General features: G+C 34.9%; 1 protein-coding gene across 1 annotated transcript in view; it reads left to right on the forward strand.

Annotated features, from left to right (window-relative positions):
• Positions 1–24,613, forward strand: part of LOC122795553 (interleukin-31 receptor subunit alpha-like) — a 1,451,325-nt gene that overhangs the window by 1,149,249 nt on the left and 277,463 nt on the right. Inside the window, exon 11 of the mRNA XM_044063779.1 lies at positions 19,896–20,072. Coding sequence (XP_043919714.1) covers positions 19,896–20,072 — 177 coding nt within the window. The remainder of the gene's footprint in view (positions 1–19,895; positions 20,073–24,613) is intronic.

Genomic DNA, 24,613 nt, shown 5'->3' on the forward strand with positions numbered 1-24,613 from the left:
TTTAAAACCTACTGTTACAATTACACTATGTACATGTGGTATTTTTCCATCTGAGAAATTTTGTAAAACAAAACATTCCCATCCCCCTGTGTGCACATCTTTTGCCCTTAATCCTTTTTATTGACAAACATCTTTTAAAAAAGTCATAATATCTTTTTCTTCAATATCATCTAATTAAAATTGTATAATCAATTTTTTGTTAGAATTCATTTTTTTTGCTGAAAACACATTTTCATTCCATTGGTAGTCCCATGATCTTTGTCTCATGCTGACAAAAAATCCATAATAGTAAAGGCTTCAAATATAATGTCATAAAATATCTTTTTTTAAATGTATCAAAGCTCTAATGTCATACTCCTTAATAGACAATAGATAATGGACTTATTATTTTGTCCGATATAAAGTGTCCATTATGTTATACCCTTCTTATGAAAGATTCTTACCAGTGGTTTCAGCCATTGCTGATCCTCACTCCTTGCTATATCCATTTTCTTCTCTGCAGTAACTGCTGCTCAGAATCTGTGCTGCCATTTTGCCCCATTATCTCCCTTTTCTCCAATTCCTGTACATCCTCCACTTCCTAGGACTTTGGATGCTATACTGAACTCTGGATCTGCTTCTTAGATGTTTATATCCACTATTTCTGTCCATCAAAGGGTAGAACCATCAGCTGGTTCTTCTCTGGTAAACATCTCCACCAATACCTCATCTAAAAAGCACTTCAAATAGAAACTTAAACATCTCATCCAACACATAATCAGGCAAGCCTCCGAACAAGAAGCTTGTATTTCTTCTGAATTGCAGTTTTGTTCTTTGTGACATTTCAAGATCTTCTCTTTGTGTTACCTGCTTCTCTGTCTCAGCCACTGCATAGTCTATTCTAGCTGGCTCTGTACCAGACATCATATCATCAAAAAGAGTTGGGGTATTTTATTTATATGCAAAAATAACTCTTCTTTACAAAATAATTACATACTTGCAAGTATTTACAACTGTACAAATATAGACACACACACACACACACACACACACACACACACACACACACACACACACATATATGTGTGTGTGTATGGATATAGATATGTGTGTGTGAGTATGTATTTGTGTGTGTGTGTGTGTGTGTGTGTGTGTGTGTGTGTGTGTATATAGATAAATCTGTTAACACAAACATATTAATTTTACTCCCTATTAGACCCCCACTGCTTTTTCAATAACCACCATCTGATTTTACTTAATATTGTTGCTAAATTCCATTTACCATTAAACATAATTTCATTTATTATTTCATTCCATATGACCCATATAACATAAAATAACTTTTTATCTATTCATTTAACATATTCTTTACTCCTTCTATTATAATGTCCATATTTAATCATATCCATGTTTATTTTATTTACTTTTTATATCTTCAAAAAATATTCTATATGTAGTTTTCCAAAATATTTTTTACTCTTTTACATATTCAAAACACGTTTCATAGGTTCTTCTTGACAAAGTCAGTACATTCTATCACTTTTCTTCTTATATGATGTATTTCCTTTTAGTGTCAATTTTTAAAAAAATGTTGCTAACTTCAGCTTGTTGTCTAGTTATAACATATCATCTTTTAATACATTTTCATTTTCTTTTCCAAATTACCCCTTCCCTGCAACTGAAATATTTTTATCAACATTGTCTTTCCAACTAGATTGTATTTCATCATAGGACATCCAAAAATGTCTACTTTTATGATAGGTACAATATTCCATTCTACAGGCATTCACTGTTTCACTGGCCTGGGAGCATTTTTTACCACATCCATTTATATAATATGCATTTAAACCACAGGGAAAAACAGTTTGTTTTAAAGTGTCTTTAAAACTTACTGTTACAATTACACTACGTACATGTGGTATTTTTCCATCTGAGAAATTTTGTAAAACAAAACATTCCCATCCCCCTGTGTGCACATCTTTTGCCCTTAATCCTTTTTATTGACAAACATCTTTTAAAAAAGTCATAATATCTTTTTCTTCAATATCATCTAATTAAAATTGTATAATCAATTTTTTGTTAGAATTCATTTTTTTTGCTGAAAACACATTTTCATTCCATTGGTAGTCCCATGATCTTTGTCTCATGCTGACAAAAAATCCATAATAGTAAAGGCTTCAAATATAATGTCATAAAATATCTTTTTTTAAATGTATCAAAGCTCTAATGTCATACTCCTTAATAGACAATAGATAATGGACTTATTATTTTGTCCGATATAAAGTGTCCATTATGTTATATCCTTCTTATGAAAGATTCTTACCAGTGGTTTCAGCCATTGCTGATCCTCACTCCTTGCTGTATCCATTTTCTTCTCTGCAGTAACTGCTGCTCAGAATCTGTGCTGCCATTTTGCCCCATTATCTCCCTTTTCTCCAATTCCTGTACATCCTCCACTTCCTAGTTCTTTGGATGCTATATTGAACTCTGGATCTGCTTCTTAGATGTTTATATCCACTATTTCTGTCCATCAAAGGGTAGAACCATCAGCTGGTTCTTCTCTGGTAAACATCTCCACCAATACCTCATCTAAAAAGCACTTCAAATAGAAACTTAAACATCTCATCCAACACATAATCAGGCAAGCCTCCGAACAAGAAGCTTGTATTTCTTCTGAATTGCAGTTTTGTTCTTTGTGACATTTCAAGATCTTCTCTTTGTGTTACCTGCTTCTCTGTCTCAGCCACTGCATAGTCTATTCTAGCTGGCTCTGTACCAGACATCATATCATCAAAAAGAGTTGGGGTATTTTATTTATATGCAAAAATAACTCTTCTTTACAAAATAATTACATACTTGCAAGTATTTACAACTGTACAAATATAGACACACACACACACACACACACACACACACACACACACACACACACACATATATGTGTGTGTGTATGGATATAGATATGTGTGTGTGAGTATGTATTTGTGTGTGTGTGTGTGTGTGTGTGTGTGTGTGTGTATATAGATAAATCTGTTAACACAAACATACTAATTTTACTCCCTATTAGACCCCCACTGCTTTTTCAATAACCACCATCTGATTTTACTTAATATTGTTGCTAAATTCCATTTACCATTAAACATAATTTCATTTATTATTTCATTCCATATGACCCATATAACATAAAATAACTTTTTATCTATTCATTTAACATATTCTTTACTCCTTCTATTATAATGTCCATATTTAATCATATCCATGTTTATTTTATTTACTTTTTATATCTTCAAAAAATATTCTATATGTAGTTTTCCAAAATATTTTTTACTCTTTTACATATTCAAAACACGTTTCATAGGTTCTTCTTGACAAAGTCAGTACATTCTATCACTTTTCTTCTTATATGATGTATTTCCTTTTTGTGTCAATTTTTAAAAAAAAATTGCTAACTTCAGCCTGTTGTCTAGTTATAACATATCATCTTTTAATACATTTTCATTTTCTTTTCCCAATTACCCCTTCCCTGCAACTGAAATATTTTTATCAACATTGTCTTTCCCACTAGATTGTATTTCATCATAGGACATCCAAAAATGTCTACTTTTATGATAGGTACAATATTCATTCTACAGGCATTCACTGTTTCACTGGCCTGGGAGCATTTTTTACCACATCCATTTATATAATATGCATTTAAACCACAGGGAAAAACAGTTTGTTTTAAAGTGTCTTTAAAACCTACTGTTACAATTACACTACGTACATGTGGTATTTTTCCATCTGTGAAATTTTGTAAAACAAAACATTCCCATCCCCCTGCGTGCACATCTTTCGCCCTTAATCCTTTTTATTGACAAACATCTTTTAAAAAAGTCATAATATCTTTTTCTTCAATATCATCTAATTAAAATTGTATAATCAATTTTTTGTTAGAATTCATTTTTTTGCTGAAAACACATTTTCATTCCATTGGTAGTCCCATGACTTTTGTCTCATGCTGACAAAAAATCCATAATAGTAAAGGCTTCAAATATAATGTCATAAAATATTCTTTTTCTAAATGTATCAAAGCTCTAATGTCATACTCCTTAATAGACAATAGATAATGGACTTATTATTTTGTCCGATATAAAGTGTCCATTATGTTATATCCTTCTTATGAAAGATTCTTACCAGTGGTTTCAGCCATTGCTGATCCTCACTCCTTGCTGTATCCATTTTCTTCTCTGCAGTAACTGCTGCTCAGAATCTGTGCTGCCATTTTGCCCCATTATCTCCCTTTTCTCCAATTCCTGTACATCCTCCACTTCCTAGTTCTTTGGATGCTATATTGAACTCTGGATCTGCTTCTTAGATGTTTATATCCACTATTTCTGTCCATCAAAGGGTAGAACCATCAGCTGGTTCTACTTTGGTAAACATCTCCACCAATACCTCATCTAAAAAGCACTTCAAATAGAAACTTAAACATTTCATCCAACACATAATCAGGCAAGCCTCCCAACAAGAAGCTTGTATTTCTTCTGAATTGCAGTTTTGTTCTTTGTGACATTTCAAGATCTTCTCTTTGTGTTACCTACTTCTGTGTCTCAGCCACTGCATAGTCTATTCTAGCTGGCTCTGTACCAGACATCATATCATCAAAAAGAGTTGGGGTATTTTATGTATATGCAAAAATAACTCTTCTTTACAAAATATTTACATACATGCAAATATTTACAACTGTACAAATATAGACACACACGCACACACACACACACACACACACACACACACACACACACACACACACACACACACATATATGTGTGTGTGTGTATGGATATAGATATGTGTGTGTGAGTATGTATTTGTGTGTGTGTGTATGTGTGTGTGTGTGTGTGTGTGTGTGTGTGTGTGTGTGTGTGTGTGTGTGTGTGTGTGTGCGTGTGTGTATATAGATAAATCTGTTAACACAAACATACTAATTTTACTCCCTATTAGACCCCCACTGCTTTTTCAATAACCACCATCTGATTTTACTTAATATTGTTGCTAAATTCCATTTACCATTAAACATAATTTCATTTATTATTTCATTCCATATGACCCATATAACATAAAATAACTTTTTATCTATTCATTATTCTTTACTCCTTCTATTATAATGTCCATATTTAATCATATCCATGTTTATTTTATTTACTTTTTATATCTTCAAAAAATATTCTATATGTAGTTTTCCAAAAAAATTTTTACTCTTTTACATATTCAAAACACGTTTCATAGGTTCTTCTTGACAAAGTCAGTATATTCTATCACTTTTCTTCTTATATGATGTATTTCCTTTTAGTGTCAATTTTTAAAAAAATGTTGCTAACTTCAGCTTGTTGTCTAGTTATAACATATCATCTTTTAATACATTTTCATTTTCTTTTCCCAATTACCCCTTCCCTGCAACTGAAATATTTTTATCAACATTGTCTTTCCCACTAGATTGTATTTCATCATAGGACATCCAAAAATGTCTACTTTTATGATAGGTACAATATTCCATTCTACAGACATTCACTGTTTCACTGGCCTGGGAGCATTTTTTAGCACATCCATTTATATAATATGCATTTAAACCACAGGGAAAAACAGTTTGTTTTAAAGTGTCTTTAAAACCTACTGTTACAATTACACTACGTACATGTGGTATTTTTCCATCTGTGAAATTTTGTAAAACAAAACATTCCCATCCCCCTGCGTGCACATCTTTTTCCCTTAATCCTTTTTATTGACAAACATCTTTTAAAAAAGTCATAGTATCTTTTTCTTCAATATCATCTAATTAAAATTGTATAATCAATTTTTTGTTAGAATTCATTTTTTTGCTGAAAACATATTTTCATTCCATTGGTAGTCCCATGACCTTTGTCTCATGCTGACAAAAAATCCATAATAGTAAAGGCTTCAAATATAATGTCATAAAATATTCTTTTTCGAAATGTAGCAAAGCTCTAATGTCATACTCCTTAATAGACAATAGATAATGGACTTATTATTTTGTCCGTTATAAAGTGTCCATTATGTTATATCCTTCTTATGAAAGATTCTTACCAGTGGTTTCAGCCATTGCTGATCCTCACTCCTTGCTGTATCCATTTTCTTCTCTGCAGTAACTGCTGCTCAGAATCTGTGCTGCCATTTTGCCCCATTATCTCCCTTTTCTCCGATTCCTGTACATCCTCCACTTCCTAGTTCTTTGGATGCTATATTGAACTCTGGATCTGCTTCTTAGATGTTTATATCCACTATTTCTGTCCATCAAATGGTAGAACCATCAGCTGGTTCTACTTTGGTAAACATCTCCACCAATACCTCATCTAAAAAGCACTTCAACTAGAAACTTAAATATCTCATCCAACACATAATCAGGCAAGCCTCCCAACAAGAAGCTTGTATTTCTTCTGAATTGCAGTTTTGTTCTTTGTGACATTTCAAGATCTTCTCTTTGTGTTACCTGCTTCTCTGTCTCAGCCACTGCATAGTCTATTCTAGCTGGCTCTGTACCACACATCATATCATCAAAAAGAGTTGGGGTATTTTATTTATATGCAAAAATAACTCTTCTTTACAAAATATTTACATATTTGCAAATATGTACAACTGTACAAGTATAGACACACACACACACACATATATGTGTGTGTGTGTGTGTGTGTGTGTGTGTGTGTGTGTGTGTGTGTGTGTGTGTGTGTGTGTGTGTGTGTGTATAGATGTAGATATGTGTGTGTGAAAGTGTGTGTGTGTCTGTGTGTGTTTGTGTGTGTGTGTGTGTGTGTGTGTGTGTGTGTGTGTGTGTGTGTGTGTGTGTGTGTGTATAGATAAATCTGTTTACACAAACATACTAATTTTACTCCTTATTAGACCCCCCACTGCTTTTTCAATAACCACCATCTGATTTTACTTAATATTGTTGCTAAATTCCATTTACCATTAAACATAATTTCATTTATTATTTCATTTCATATTACCCATATAACATAAAATAACTTTTTATCTCTTCATTTAACATATTCTTTAGTCCTTCTATTATAATTTCCATATTTAATCATATCCATTTTTATTTTATTTACTTCTTTTATATCTTCAAAAAATATTATATATGTAGTTTTCCAAATAATTTTTTACTCTTTTGCATTTTCAAAACATGTTCCATAGGTTCTTCTTGACAATGTCAGTACATTCTATCACTTTTCTTCTTATATGATATATTTCCTTTTAGTTTCATTTTTTTATCAGTCTCCACCAAATATCTTGACATTCTACTTTCTGATTACATCATTTGCTTCTTATTTTTATAGCTTTATTTTTTTCATCTGTTAGATTTTTCCGATGGTATTACATAGCAATGTTTTTATTTCATTTTGTACCATGCTTTTCCATCATTTTCTATATCATCAATTTTTATTTTCCACAAAAATATATTTTCTTGGTAATATTTTATCTCAAAACGAATGAAATAACCAACACATAAAACAAAAAACAAACAAAACAAATTCTCAGAAGCAACAGAAAGGAATGTTAACTGAAACTGATTTAAATGAATCATTGTTGGATTTATCTATTTATGATAATGCGTTTTGTGTCTGATGAAGGGGCAAGTGATTTGTTCATTGTTGAAAATGAGCATAATGTTGTAAATGTGCATGATGACAATTAAATAAGTGAAGGTTTTTGTATGGGTTATGGCAAGTTATCTATTAAAACTCACCTAATACTAGTACTTTCAAGCCTCTGAAAAAAATCTTTTGTGTTAATTTTGAAAATGTCTTATGTAAGAAGATGTAATATGAATATTTAAAGTTTTTTAAATCAGACAAAAAATAAAATTTGGATAAGCAGGAATGGCTAACTTTAAAACAACTTAGAAATGAAAATGATAAGTATGCATTTTTACAAGCTGATAAGGGAGGCAACTGGGTCATCATGTCCAAGTCACAATATCATAAAATGGTATATAATTTGTTATCCATTGAGGAGTGTTTTATGAAATTGACTTGTAACCCTTTAACACAATATAATGTTATGTTATTAGAGATTTTAGAAAGGGGCGAGAGGTTAAGTTTCTTGTCTTCACATGATGCTAAGAAGTTATACATAACATTTCCTAAAGACCCTACTTTTTATGCCATACCTAAGATTCATAAGAATTTAACTGAACCTCTATGAAGATCTGTTGTCTCCAGTTGAACATGTTGGAATTTTTTGGGATAGTCATTTAAAAAAGTATGCATCTAAAATTGAAGAAAGATAAAGCCCCACAAAGTCCAATAACCATCCAACGGGTTACCAACAGGTTACCAATGAAATAAAGTTTATTAGCCAGAGCCACGGCCTAAAGTTAAATGCCAAAAAATGCATAGTCATACCCTTCGGGAAAAACAAGGTTACCCCTAGCTACCAAATAGGTGGCAATCCACTGAGCACAGAAGAAGTTATCAGGGACCTGGGGACCCAGGTTGATAGTAGTCTGTCATTCGACACCCATGTAGCTAAAGTAGTTAGGAAGACCTTCTACATTGCCCACCTTATCATGAAGGGATTCTCATCTAGATCAAGGGAGGTCATAGTCTCCCTTTACTCATCACTCATCAGACCAATGATTGAGTACAATGCCCCATTCGGAATGTATCTGACCCGACACTTGCAGCAGCTGGAGAGGCCACAAAGTTCCTCACCAAAAGGATAAAGGGTCTCAAAATCTGTCCTATGCTGCCCGACTGAAAGAACTCCAGCTCTATTCAGTCGCCACCGCTTGCTCAGAGGTGACCTTTGCCTAACATACAAGGCCATGTCAAACCCAGATTTGATGAATATGCTTCACCTCAAACAATCTAGATCCATCAGAGCCACAAGGGCAGGAGACTTAAACCTTGTCACGGCTATTAATAGGACGTGCTGGAGGGATAGATTCATCACCCAAAGACTCCCTATGCTGTGGAACAAAATCCCGGTACATGTGAGGCAGAGCACCTCGCTGGCCTTGTTCAAGAGAAATCTTGACCAATGGATGGGAGATCGCAGATATACCCCAGGGATTACCTCAGTGTCACTGCTCGACAGAGGCACAGAAAAATAATGGGTATAGTTCCCCATACTAAAGGGGTGGCCTAAGCCACAAAACGATGGGCTAGGCTTGTAAATGCCCTCGGGCAGATAGCCTAGTATGAACCTATGAACCTATGAACCTATGAACAGACTGGCAATAACAGACTAAGCACACAAACGCTTTCGCCAACAATCCGGCTTCATTGAAACCTTTGTTGAAACTCAGATCCCAGCAAATTTGATGTATTTTTAATATTTCTGATATTTATTAATGATATATTTTGACAATTTTATTTATTTTCTATATTAGAAATCAAATGATAACATATATATATATATTGGTAAGAATGTTGAAGTAATAGTATAGGAGGTTTTAATCTTTTAATGTATTTTTAAATATTTGTCAAATATAATACGCAATAGATTAACATAAATATAGTAAGAAGTTAATAATGTATGGAATTATTTATTAATGTACATTAATTCAAGGAAAGGGAGCAACTGTTTTTTAAGTTTTTTAAGTGTGTTAAAGCATGGGTTTTATTACAATGTCACCATATTCACCATATTTAATTAAGACGTGATTATGGTTTGGTGGGTGGTATCATGCTCAACCAATGGTGTTAAATGTTACTGTTTATAAAGCATTGGTTTGCTTCAACAAATGGCTCTGATGAAGCCGGATTGTTGGCGAAAGCATTTGTGTGCTTAGTCTGTTATTGCCAGTCTGTTTTTGCTAATAAACTGTATTTCGTTGGTAACCTGTTGGTAACCCGTTGGATGGTTATTGGACTTTGTGGGGCTTTATCTTTCTTCAAGCTGTCTGCCCTTGTGGGTGTTTTCGTTCTGCATGTATCTAAAATTCCTTCACATATTAAAAATACAAATGAGTTTTGTGGAATGGTATGAAGTGAGAAGACAACTTTTACTGGGCCACAGTTGACATTAAGTATTTGTATACTAATATTAAGATCAGGTGTGGTTTAGAGGCAGTAGGAAAGTTGTTGGGTGAAGGACCACATACTACTTTTTTGGTAAAATTATTGGAGTTTGCGTTGACACATAACTATTTTATTTTTAACAATGAGACTTATTTACAAAGGGAAGGTACAGCAAAGGGGGTGAATTTTGCCCCTTCATATGCTATAATTTTCATGTCCCATTTTGAAAATGTTTACATGTATTCCACAGATTTTTTTCCAGAGCTGTTGATAGATATCAACATTACATAGATTACCTTATTTTTATTTGCAAGGGTGATACAAGAGAGTTTGAATGATTTATACGGATGTTGAATAATAACCCATATGGGTTAGAATTCACTTTTGTTGTTAGTAAACATGTTATACAATTTTTGGATATTGAAGTATATGTGGATATTGATAATAAGGTGCAATTTAAGCCCTTCATAAAGGCCATGGCAGTGAATAATTTTTTACATGCTAATAGTTCTCATCCCCCACATTTGTTAGAGTCCTTGCATTGTGGGGAATTTAAGTGAATTTTTGAACATACGTCAGAAAGTCATTTGTTGGAACAGGAATTTATGCAAGTGAAGGAGAGGTTGTTACAGAGACACTATTTGGAAGCCTCTATTGAGAAAGCTAAGAATAGAGTAAAATATGGTAATAGTGGTTGTTTTACCACAGTTGGAAGTGGGAATCATAGGCTATTCAGAGGTGACAAAAATAAGGATGATGGGGAAAGATTTTTTTTTAAATGTTCCCCTTTTTCGTCTGTCATGAAGAAGTTAGTAAATAATTTATGGCCTATTGTTTGTTGTGATGATGAGTTGGGATCTTATTTCCTAAGAAGGTCATGTTTTCTTATGGCAGATATAGGAATTTACAGGAAATTCTTACTTTTAAGTACAAAAGGGTAATAATAAAACAAGCAGGGATGTATGTGGTAAATGTAATGTATGTGTGAGGGTTAGAAATATTTCTGACTGTAGAATCAATGGAAAAAGGTACATGCCTAGTGATCGGTTTGATTGTCGCTCTTGTGGAGTGGTTTATATAGTGGGCTGTGGATGCTCTCCCACCAAATGGTACATTGTTCAGACTAAGCGAATGGTTAAAGTTCATATATTGGAATATTTAGGTGATGTTAGAAACAAACAGATGGACAGCCCAATTGCAGACGATTTTCATAAGATACGTGGAGGACATGTTGAAAGTTTGTTTTTTAGTGTATTGGCAAAAAACACAGTTGCTGAGTGGGAGCAATTGTGCACAAAAGTTAATAGAGTTGGAAAGCAGAATTATATTAAATTATAGGACACTTACACCTAGAGGTTTAAATTTAGATAGTTTGAATGTTTAATTTATTTTTGTATGTATGTCTGTGTTTTTTATTTTACTTTGTTCATATGCATTTATTTGGATGATTGTGGTATGCAGTTCTTTAATAGCTGTGTAATTAACTAATTTTCACTTGTTGATTATTTATTTCTATACATTGATAATTTGTATAAAAAGACTGTTTTGTGTGTGAAAAGTGTTTCCTGTGAAGGCATTGAGCTGCAGTACCAGAACACCAGTAAATTATTTGCAATATTTGGTGGCTGCATTTTTTTAAATATTTTATTTCATCATTTATACACCCATTTCTCTTTTACTCTTTTTACCATACCCAAAATGTATCAACTTATATTTATTCAGTTTTACTCCTAATCTTTTATCTTTTTCATTTATCCACTTTAACACTTTGTTCAAATTTAATGAAGAGTAGTATACCAGTGGGTAATTAACCCTAAACCTCCTTCTTTATGTTAATACAAAACTCCTCTTTTGTATTGGGTTTAGTGTAAAACCCCATATTAATGAAAAAATATCTACAATAATTAATTTTCAAATACTGTTGGCAACATAAATACACTTGCTAAGTATGTTATTTTTCCCATCAGTACTGAAATTGTCAAATAAGCCTTTTTTATGAATGGTAATTTATATGTTCTTCAGAAAAGATAGGCTTGTTTTATTTCTTCAATTGTTTTTTTTTTCATTGAATTTACTTACATTTTTATTCCCAAATTTTATACCTAGCACAGTAATTTCATTCATTGTAAAATATATACCCCTGATCTTCACTATATCACCTAACCCTTTACTGTTATCTTTATTAAAATCCATTCTTATCATCTCTAGACACTCATTTGTGCAAATTATTATTTATTTTATCTAAAATTTGTTTTTTACAATTATTATAATGTCATCTGCGTATGGTAACAGAACTGGAATTCTTAAATCTTCAGTTGTTATATACCCAATCTCCTTCATTTTGCAATTTATTTCACCTACTATCACATTCATAATTACTGCAAAGAGTATACAACTCATTAGACATCCCTGTCTTATGCAACTCTTCATATGCAAGTATTGGCTTAACTAGCCATTTACAAGTATCCTTACTTTGTTATTACTATACACATACATAATTTCCTAACTTTCTCACTTATATTCTTCCATTATTACCCATAAGATTTCATGCCCAATTGTGTCAAATGCCTTATTAAGGTCTAATATGATGATTTTCACTTCTTCCTTTCTGTTCATAATATCATCCATAATTTCACTAGCTATCATTAATAATTCTTGACAACCCCTCCCCTTTATACTATATATGCTATCTTCCATAATAGTTTCCATTTTAATTTCAACTCTTTTTGTATTATTTTTATAAAAATCTTATAATCATTATTATTCAGTACTATTGGTGTCTAGTTTTTTTTAAATTGTCCTCTGCCTTCCTTCTTCCATATGAATTTAAGTATCCCACTACATAATTCTTTGTAGATAAAACCTTTGTTTAGCCATTCATTCAAAATCTTTAAAAAATTTTCCTTTACTAATCTGCTTAAGTAACTCGATACGTCTTCTCTTTTTCCTTGTAAAAATATCTTTGCTTGGATAACAATTCTTGTATTTTTTCTTGATTTCTTGAATAGAATTATTTTTCTTAGTCAAAGTACTTTCTGTCATTATGTTCTAAATCTTCCAACGTATCATATGTTCTTTTATATTTTTCCCTCTCTACATTTCTCACATCATATTCCCACTGTTAAAAACATTTTTTATATTTTTCTTTAAATATCATCCACCATTCAGACCAATTTTTATAAAACATCCTCACAGTAATATGATCTTTCCATAACTGTATTACTAATTTCTTTCCTTCTTCATTCCATGCTTTCTCATTTATCCTTTTTATTCCTTTGCCTATTTGGCCACGGTGGTGCAGCGGTTAGTGTTGCTGCCTCACAACAAGAGGTTCTCTGGTTCGATCCTCGGCTGGAGTGCCTACTGTGTGGAGTCTGCATGTCCTCCCTGTGGTCATGTGGGTTTCCTCCAGGTGCTCCAGTTTCCTCCCACATCCCAAAGACATTACTGTATGTGGATTGGACACTCTAAATTGGCCTTAGGCGTGAGTGCGTGCATGTGTGTGCCTTCTGTGGAAGGTTGAGTGCCGGGCTGGCAACTCGACACCATAAAACTCCACTGCCAGTCATGAGCGGACAGGTGATCTGCTGTGGCAACCCCTGACTAGGAAAAGACGAAAGAAGAAGAAGAAGAATTCCTTTGCCTATTTATACATATTCCTTGTTTCCCTTTATCTCTAGTCATATTGCAAAATGATGAAAAAAACAATTTCAAATACCTCCCCTTCTCCTATAATTAAACCTTCCGATACTATAAAATAGACTATTTCTGCTATATACATAAGACTTTTGTAAGTCAATGAATATTTGTCCCAAAGTTTTAACTTACCACATCTTGTAACTTCTAATATTTTTATATCATTTCCTTTCTTTTTACGCTTGCCTCTTAAATCACAATTAAATTCTCCTGTTATAATATTCATGTTTATCAATACATAGTCTAAAATATGATGAAATAAGCTTTCCCTTTCTTTACAATTAATATGAGCATATAATGTTATAATTCTATATACTTGCTCTTTCCATTTTACATCTACAAAGGTTAATGTTCCCATTTTTGCTAAAATAACATCTATCTTTACTGTATTTCTACAGAGTATGGCTATTCCAGAACATCTCTCATTTCCCAAAGTCCATACTATCTTTCCTACCCATAGTTTCTCTGTTTGTAATCTTTCTTCTATTGTTAAAAATCTTGTGTCTTTTAATATGATTACAATTATATATCACATCTATAACACCACACTAAAATTCCTATTCTCACTTCCAATGTTCCTTGGGCAACTCCTACTGGCACCTAGGTAGTCAGTACAATATACTGAATGGCCATGAAAGAGTATTTTGCATGTTAAGATTCAGCTGTGGATTTTATTCATATTTGTATTACATTTCACAAATTAACTTTGTTTGCAATATTTGGTAACAATTTACAGTGCTGATTAGGGAGGACCTCTATAAAAAATGAATATAACCATGTGCAAATAAAAGGAAAAACCCTTAAAATGGTTTGGCATCTAAAGCAAGTGAGTGGGCTTGGAAAATAAAGTAAACTAACCACTACTTGTAAAAAAATATCTATTAATCACAGATTGCAAAACCCTGGATTAATTTTTTTCCACCAGACCCTGGCTTCCATTTTTTACCTCAGAAACAGTGTGCTTACAATAATTACTACAAGGCTGCGGCACAAGTCACCATATGTGCAGACATTTACAGTACTAGGTTCAAAAGCATCTAACATTTAACAGTGTTGATATATTGTTATGATAGCCGTATGAAAATACTTGATAAATGAATATCTCAAAACCAGTGGTTGCATTTTTCACATCCATGTTCTACCAACTGTTACTAATCTGTTAACTCATTTAGGAGGAAAAACATAAAGAGAAACAAGTATGTACGTTGCCCACATCTATGACATTGTCACAAAGGGGTGGTGAAAAGGAGGTTTTCTTTACCCTACACTTGCAGTCAAGAAGGATCAATTCCCCTCATGTTGAGGCACCTGTTGTTTGGGAAGAGAGTTTAAGTCCTTCCACTTTGCATTTAGAAGTGCTGTATATGCACATAAGATGACACTCATGGCTCACAGTTGTGTGTCGGTGGCATGGCATTGACAACAAGATTGAGAAATAAGAAAGACTTAACAAAATGTTATTTAAAATTCTTAAATGGCCCAAAATGTATCATCTCTAACAAATTTGTTTGGGTATGCCTGTCATCTATGTGGCAGTATGCCCATACTGACTTAACAATAGCATTGCTGGTCTCTGTGTTCTTGTAGTTGACAAACATTGTGAATGGTCAGATATTGTCTAACTGAATAAACTACAAAAAGTGCTATACAAAGTGTTAAAAAGAAATTGTCTTCCATTGTAAATTGCCAGTGATAATAGCCCAGTTTACTCAATCCTTCCTCCAATCCATCCATCCACACTTCTATTTTTTCTTAAGCAAATATACTGCTGATGATCAGAGATGTAGCAAGCTAGGAAGCCTAGAGTAGACTTCTCTGTCTTCAACTCATCCTGTAGGATCCCCAGACATTTTCAACAAGTTGAGAGGTAGAAGCCCTCCAGTATGTCCTGAGCCTGCCCTGGAGCCTTCTACCAACTATCTGTGCCCAGTATACCTCCCATGGGAGGTATACAGGAGTTTACTGACAAGTCTCTAAACTATCAAAAACAACTCATGTATACATGGAGGAACAGTGACTTTACTCTCAAGATCCTCTTGGACTGCCATGCCCCCCCCCCTATATTTTAAGGACAGTGAACTCAGATGCATATAAAAGAACATAATTTATGTGCTTATAAGTATGGTCTCTTCCTCTTGGCCATCACCATAAGTTCATGATCATAGGAAAAGGTAAGGGCACAGACTAACTGTTAAACCTGATAATTTTCTCCTATAACTCAGCTTTCACTTCACCTCCACAGTCTGTTAGAATGTCTGCAGTGCTCACATCACCCCTCTTGCATTAATTGTTAAATCTCCTGATCTCCTCTGTCTTCACTACTGAACAAGATTGCAAAGTACTTAAGGCCATATATCTTACATCCCTCCTTAACTGCAGGGTGCAAGCCAGTCTTTTCCAGGAGGAAACCATCACCTCTTTCTCTTATTTGGAGGTGATGGTTTCCATCTGAGCCATTTTATACTCAGCAGTGAATCTCTCTTCAGACTAATGGGAAATCATCTGCAAAAAAAATAAACGTGCCCCCTCGTGTCTTCAGACTGAATACTGTCCATACTTTCGCAGTAACTTGATATCCTGTGCATGAAATTAAATGCTGGAGCCCTGTGCCCACCTTTAAAGTATCTAACTTAATTCTAAGAAGGTGAGCTAAACTCTCAGTCCTCAAATACGGGGACCAAATGGAATGCACAGCAGCAGTCCTGGGACCCAATATTGTTCTAATACTTCCAACAAGACATTATCAGGTACAGAACCCTTTGTCTTCTCCATGTCTACACAGCACATTAAAATAGAATGGGCAAACTCCCATCATTCCTCCAATACCCATGCAAGGATGAATAGTTGATCCATTATTACTCATCCTGGACAGAATCTGCAGTAATCCATCTCGAATGAGAGGCTCATCTGTTAAAAGAATTCTTCTTTTCAGCACTCTGGCATGCACTTTTTTAGTTAAGCTGAGAATTGTGATCCTCTCTTTGTGAAACACAGAATTGTGTCCCCTTTTTTTGAATAAAGGGGCTCACTTTCCTAGTTCTAAAATCTAGATGTACTGTTCTAGCTAGCCATCCAGACATTACTGAAAGAGTGTCTTTACTATGACCTTTCAGCAATGTGTTAAAGTTCTTCAGCATTTCTAGATGATTCTTGTTTATCTCCATCAACAAAATCCAGTCTCTGCTTCATTTCCAACATACTCTCAGTTCTATTAGTAAACACTTGCACTTTTTTCTGTCTCTCTTAAGTATTTTCCATTGAAACATTGTAAAAGGTTTCACTGGCACAGTCTCTCTGTGGTCTTTATTACCAGAAGAACAAGAAGCAGAATCTCCTTATGTTTCACAGCAAACTTTTTGTTGGACAAACTTTTGTATTTCCTCCATAGAATGTTCTGCATCAAAAATTATTTTCTCCCTCCAGGAAAGAATATTCTGATTATAGCTGGGTACAGCAGTTTGAATCTCACACTTGCTTCTTGACAGTCCCTGATTCGTGGAGTAAATGTACTCCTCTTCTGCCTGGTGTACAATGGGTAATCAGTTTTCACAAAAACTCTACTGTCTCCCACTTTTAGTATTTTGTCCTTCTGTCAAAGTTTTGTCCGAATCAACTCCTTCTGCTGCTAGGATTGCATCTTTACTATTACAGGTCTAGGTTGCTTTCTCTTGGCCAGGTTTGGAGCATACATATGATGTGCCCTTTCAATTAACAAATCCTATTCTGGAATACCAGTCTTGTTGCTTATTTGTAGTTTATTGTAGAATTAACACAGTCTGTTCCTTCCAGCTTCTCTGGTACAGCAGAAAATCTCAGGTTTTCCCTACATGCTGTGTCCTCTAATTCTATTATTATTTGAAATATGTCTTCTTGAGCAGTCTCATATTCAGGAATACTTTTCTTCATTTCAGCCTCTGATTTTTGCAGTTTTACCACCTCATCTGAATATTTATTTAAAGCTTCTTCCATTTTTTCCAGCCTTTTGTTATTTCAGTTGATATACGCCATCAGTGTTTCATTTACTTTAATCAGCTGCAAGTACATTTGACTTATTTTTTCCTCTAGGTTACTGGAAATCCTGTCTAGCACCAAAGCTGGAGCTTGCATTTGTTTTTGCTGAACAGCTGCAGATTTCTTCCCAGGCGGTGTCTTTCCTCACCTTTTGTGATTGATTTTCTTTCAGATTCTCTGAATTTCTTTTTTTGATGGCATCCAGACAGTGCACTTACTAGCCAGTTACAGAAATTTACCCAAAAATATGAGTTTACTGGCTCTGCCTTCTGAGTTTTCTTTTTCACACTGGGAGACCTGAAATTAAGCTGTTACTCAATGTGTAGCAATCTTGGCAGTTTCTACCTTTCAATATTGTCCCAAAAGAGGCTAACAATTCCCCTTCTTTGGTGGAAATAGCCCACCTGTGCCCTGAGGTCACTGGATAGGTTCCTGGAAACTCTTTGAGGACATCCAGAAGTTATTCTTCATGGCCTCTTCAAACTCCTCTCCACCAAATCTTTTGTTTTGATGACTGCCACAACTGTTACCTTTCTCGTGTGTCATTACCTCTCTGTCAAATTTTGATACCCCATCCAACACTGCATCAAAGGCCTGTTTCTTTATGCCATTGTTATTCACCAGTTGATTCTGCAATTACTGTCATGATAAGTACCAACTCCCCTCTGGCCAGAAAACCTTGACATCACCACAGTGAGATCTTTACCAGTGTCCATTCATTCTCCATATCTCTGACCTCCCCACGTTTATAGTAGAAGCTTGTCTGGTATACCCTCACTGCATTTTTGGGTTTACTGTTTCTGTCCAGCTTTAATGTCATATTTGACTCGTATCATGACCAAATGATAATCTGAAAAAAGAAAAATTTAAACCTTTACTATGCGAATTATAATAAAATAAAACAGAATAAGACACTCCATAGGTATCTCATTTGCCAGCAATGTATAATCCAATAGAAAATGTCATTAATACTTTCAAGAAGGCCAATCAGATCTCTGAGCTATGAATGTAAATCATTTCAGCTCATAAGTCAGTTCCTGCCTTATAACAATGCAATTAATGAAGCCACAGAAGTACTGTTTTTGACCGGGACTCTTTGATAAATATCAGAACTATCAAAACCAGGTGTTAGAAGAACAGTGACAGCGAACAGTTTAAGTACATGAAAGGTACTATTTCAGTGAGACACTATGTCTTGTCATGAGAGTACAGTTCTGATGAAAGTAGGTCAGTTCACGTCTGGTACAGGTTGCCTGATGCACACAGTTGATGTTGGTGATGATGCTTGAAATGACATGCTGACCAAACAAAACATTCCAAGTTACCAGATTATTTTGTACCAGCAAACAGGAGAATAAGCTTTAGTGGCATAGCAGATGGCCAAATATGTACTTCTGCTTGTGAACTCACTTCTAGGGAGATGGATCATCGCAGGTCAAATACAACCCCCAACATTATATCTTTGGCTATCCCTGCTCAGATAAGTCCTGCAGGGATAAATGACTGTGTCATAAATACAGACGTATCACTGATGATAGAATCCCTCATGGAAGCATAAATGAGGTGCCACTTACAACAGGGATTCCTTCACAGATGAAGTCCCAGGTACTGGGGGGTACCTCAGGAAACCATTGAAAACACTTTGTGAGGTAAAAAAATGGTATATTTTAACCTTTTATTTGCAAGTAATAGTGCAATTATTCCATCTAGGGGAAGTAACTAGGGTAGGAGAAGGTGGAATGTCTGAATGTTGGTGTGTATGTGTTTCTATATAATGGCACATGGTGGGGGGCATGTGCATGTTGTAAATTGCAACAACAGAGTTATGACCCTTCTTTTCTCATCTGGCATGTCTTTATTCAGTTATGCATTGTGTAAACAGAGCTTAAGTCAGAGCAACAGCAATATTCAAAGGTAGTTCTCCCATTCAGTTGTTTATCTGTGGAGTAACTCACATTACATAAGACACCAAGGCCCTTATAGAGAGACATTTCTGTTTTGGGTAATAGGGAATCAAGTGAAGAAAACAGTTAAATACAATAAATGTGTAAATAACTTTCATTGTTATATTGGCTATAGGAAATAGATATTAGGAATCCAGCATCACTGCTGCTTTATATTTCTTTTTTATGTGAACTGTCAATGTAATGTACTCATCTTTTGCTTTCAAATGTTTTACTTATCTTACAGCACTCCCACATGTTGGTGATGTTCAGACATCTATTCAAAATAAACGCTTTCTGGTGAAATGGTTGGCTCCTAACAAAACAGTTAAAGCATATGTGATTGAATGGTATAAAGAACCTGAACTATTTTCTCTGGATTGGAAGTGGGTTAATAATGATACAGACCAGACATTTCTCCCTGGTAAGACTACAGCCTTATACATTAATTTCATGCAGTAAAGTTGGTAGTTGTTTTAGGAATTTGCTTAAGGTACTTCATTTGGCTTAGTGGGAAACCTAAGGAGAAGAAGATTTCCACAAATTCAAATAAAAAGTAACACTAGTCCCACACAAAAATGAATCACGGCATTTCTAAAGAGTGGTATGTATCTGCATGCATTCATTTCCTCCTATTTGGTAACTATATTTTTTGTTTGTTATTTATACAAAATGGATCAGAGAATGCAAACATTTTTCTTGCCAGCAGTTTATTTTAACACATTTACAAGTACAAATAGTGTAATGATGAATAATCTAATATAAAGAGCCTATAGACATCTTTATTTAAATTTAAATAACTTTAATAATGAAGAATAGCAAGGTTCTTAGCAAAAAAGCCAACAATAACAAAACATTATAAAGAATATTTAGTCACACTGTATACTGTATTTGCCATAATGAAGAAAGTAAATGTGAGTACCAGTGATAGTGAAACACTAAACCTGATGAAAAACTACTTATTTCTGATACCTTTGCCAGCTAGACCATTTATCGTCTAATCGATAAACATTTATTAGTACCTTTCAGAGGTGTTTCCAATAAATATAATTAATCTAATACCAGTACAAGTTTCTAAGTAAGGGAGGCTCCATGGCTTTTCATTTTTTTTGTAATGCATTTTTTAGCGCCCAGCATTATCAAATTCAACATCCTAAAGTCAGGTGAACCAAATTAAAAAGTATAAAGATACCACACAATAAAGTCTTACTTCAATACTGTAAATTTGTCAGATGAAATAAAATCACAAATTGACTGTAAGGAATTTTTAAAATCCTTTAGGACTGGACAGTCCCAGAAAATGTGGGATCAATCTCCAAAAGCATCAACTTTACATCTTCAACAATTGGTAGAAACACTGGGGAATGTTTTTGATCCCTAGTGACAATATTTAAATTAGCATTTCTGACCAAAATCCCCAAATTTTTGAGCCTTAGTAGCCAGCTTTAGGGATTAACAAAATTTGTGTCCAGTCACATTTATCAGTCTGAGTAGAACATTATCTTTCCACTTAAGCCTGTATTTATCTGTGAGGCAAAGTTTTAATGTAATAAGAATACCATTTATCATACTTATTGACCACACACTACCTCTTTTGCCTGTTCTTGTATCTAAAATCCAATTAACCCATCTTAGTCTGTCACTTTTTTTTTGGATTTTAGATATCTTTTTGGTTTTCAGTTTGTTTATCGATGTGGTTTAAAAGCCATTTCGATGCTGGGGAAGCAAATATGCCCTACTAATATCTTCCCATGGGCAGAAGTTATCATCTGCTGTCTATTGTTCCCAGTAACACAAGTTAAGATAAGTTCACAGAGTATTCAGTGTAGCATATGACCAAGGGTGCCAGTGCCTCCGTTTACTAATGAGCAATATGGAAGCCTTTCCTAGCTGCATCAATGATAGTTCTTAAGATTGTTAGATTTGTGAAGGGGATAGCGTGATTTCCCTGGAGCTCATCAAATACTACTGTAATGCCCCCTAAACAATGTATTAAGCGGTGATGTCAGACAGCTTTTTTTCAGCCAGTATCAGCTCCCCAAAGGCCTTTATTCTGGCTGCAAGACTATATAGTTCTAAGTCAGATAAGATATAAAAGATGTGACCAGAGTATCTGCCTAATCTTGCTGTAGTTTGGGCAAGGATACAGAATGTAAAAAAAATCTGAAATTTCCTCTAATGAAGAAACCCTTTCCTCTGTTTCTGAGGGTCTATATTAAACATTTTAAGTCTGAAAACTTTGAATCTCATATGATCTACATCATATGAGCGAAGTTTTCAAACATCGAACGTTTCAACGGAAATCTTCATAGGGAATTCTTCTCTTCACTTCAATGTAGTGTGATCTCAGAGTTGGTATATTTAAGTAGCGGGGAGTGTGGAAGGTGCAGTGGGGCTTACCCCCCTGCATAGAGCATTCAGGTAGGTTTTTTTGTTTTTACTTTGTTTACATTTTAAGTTCGATTTTTGAAAACTTCACTCATATGGAGTCGACCATATGAGATTCAAAGTTTTCAGACTTTGAACTTATAATATATACCTGTTTCTGACTATAGGAGAGCATAAGACACTCTAAAGGCTTCAGTGATTTCTTGTGCTGTATTGATCTTTTTGTGGGAGTGTAGATATCTACACAATACCACCTGCCTGTCTACCTCTTGTTTTCTAAGCAGCAAGACCATATATTGACTATGTTCTGGGGAGTAGTCAAACTTTCTCACTTTAAGGGCTATAATTGCCTGCTTGGTTTTGTATGGGGTATAAAGGACATCACCCTGAGAAACTTTACCCTGATAAAAGTCTCTGAAGTCCGACCTGCAATTTGGATAAGGTTAATTCCATAAATTGTACTAGTACCAAATCACTCTACCTTTGTACTGTGTAATGCTGACCTGGGTCTAAAGGCACCTTTAGGCTGCCCCCCACTGTAATTTGGCTCCCTTCATGTTGGGCTACATTGAAGTGAAGGGAAGAATTCCTTACGGCGATCTCCGTTGAAACGTTCGATGTTTGAAAACTTTACTCATAAGAATCTGGTACTCACTAACCCAGTTGGCAGCCTGTTATTACACTTGGCAGTCCCTCTCAAACTACCCCAGTTTAAGACTCTCCTGCCTGAAAGGACATCACCCTGAGAAACTTTATCCTGATACAAGTCCCTGAAGTCCGACCTGCAATTTGGATAAGGCAGTCCCCCTCAAACTACCCCAGTTTAACAGTGTCCTGCCTGAAAGGATGTCACCCTGAGAAACTTTACCCTGATACAAGTCTCTGAAGACTGACCTGCAATTTGGATAAGGTTAATACCATAAATTGTACTAGTTCAAAATCACTCTACCTATGTACTTTGTAATGCTGACCTGGGTCGAAAGGCACCGTTAGGCTGTCCCCCACCCCCACTGTAATTTGGCTCCCTTCATGCTGGTAACTTTGCTAGTTTGTACCCCTATTAACTAATTTCCTACACCCAACAAATATACCCTGAACACAGTATGTTTACCTTGTTCCCCTTCACCTAGTCCAAAAATTATACCCTGCAGCTCTTCATTAATTCTGCAAGTGTATAATCTGGAGCTTACATTAGTCCATATATTTGGTGTGAGAAGAAACAAGTAAAGGCACAGGAAAAAAGATTAGAAACCAGTAAAATCATAAGAAAAAAGATTACTCTGGTGTAAAAAGAAAACAAGTAAGCCTAGAGAAATACTTGGAGTTTGTATTAGCCCCTTGACGCCTCCCTGTTGCACCACGTATACGAGGTGTCTAATACTGTCTCTGAAACTATGATTTTCAAAGTCCCTGACCCAGTAGGCAGCCTGCTATTACACTTGGTATGCTACCTTTTTTCTGTATTACACTTTAAAATGTGTTAAAACTTGGTATTTAATGTAATCAAGCTGCATTTCATGTGAAACGTACTCGGACAATGTTTTAGTGTATTCTGGCATGATAGCATTTCGTACGAACCTAGGCACTGAGATTGAGCTCCACGTGGTTTTAAATGCAAATGTATCAGAGATTGAACAGTATTGCGCTGTGTTAATTAGAACTGATAACTCAATTGCTCACTACATGTCCGCTCTTGGCCCACTTAGCTACATGTTTAAACTATGTTATATTTAGTAAGAAAAGCAGCTAAATATTTACTATGTAACAATATCTGATTACAGTGCTGCTTAAATGGACTTGGTAGCTGTTGTCCAGCACCTAGTTTAAATATTCAGCAACAATTTGTATGCAAGAAAATCAGCTAAATAAGTACTGAGCAAAGATATCTGATTACAGAGCTGCTTACACAGACTTGAAAGCTGCCGTCCGGTACCTAGCTTAAATATCCAGCATAAAACAAGGAAATGGCTTTGTAAAGAGAACTTTAACAATTATTGCCTGCATTTGAGCATGTTTGCAAGAGTAGTTTATAAAGTTAATAGTGTATAAAGATAGAGTTACGTTCTAACTGTTTGTAGACCATTGGTGTAGACAAGAAGCATATACAGAGCTTCGTAGCTGTACAGAGCATCTGAATTACCATATAACACATAGTTTAAGACACTGTGATACCTGCTTGTCTGGTGACTAGTTATAAGTGCTGATAAGGTCTTATTCATAATTCATGTTTTGTTTCTAGGCAGTCCCCCCTCAAACTACCCCAGTTTAAGACACTCCTGCCTGAAAGGATGTCACCCTGACAAACTTTACCCTGACACAAGTCTCTGAAGTCTGACCTGCAATTTGGATAAGGTTAATACCATAAATTGCACTAGTACCAAATCACTCTACCTATGTACTGTGTAATGCTGAGCTGGGTCTAAAGGCAACTTTAGGCTGCCCCCCCCCTCCCCACTGTAATTTGGCTCCCTTTATGCTAGTAACTTTGCTAGTTTGTACCCCTATTAACTAATTTCCTACACCCAACAAATATACCCTGAACACAGTACGTTTACCTTGTTCCCCTTCACCTAGCCC

The sequence above is a fragment of the Protopterus annectens genome, chromosome 2.part2, assembly GCF_019279795.1.
Source record: "Protopterus annectens isolate FY-2018-M chromosome 2.part2, PAN1.0, whole genome shotgun sequence".
In the NCBI taxonomy this organism is placed as follows: domain Eukaryota; kingdom Metazoa; phylum Chordata; order Ceratodontiformes; family Protopteridae; genus Protopterus; species Protopterus annectens.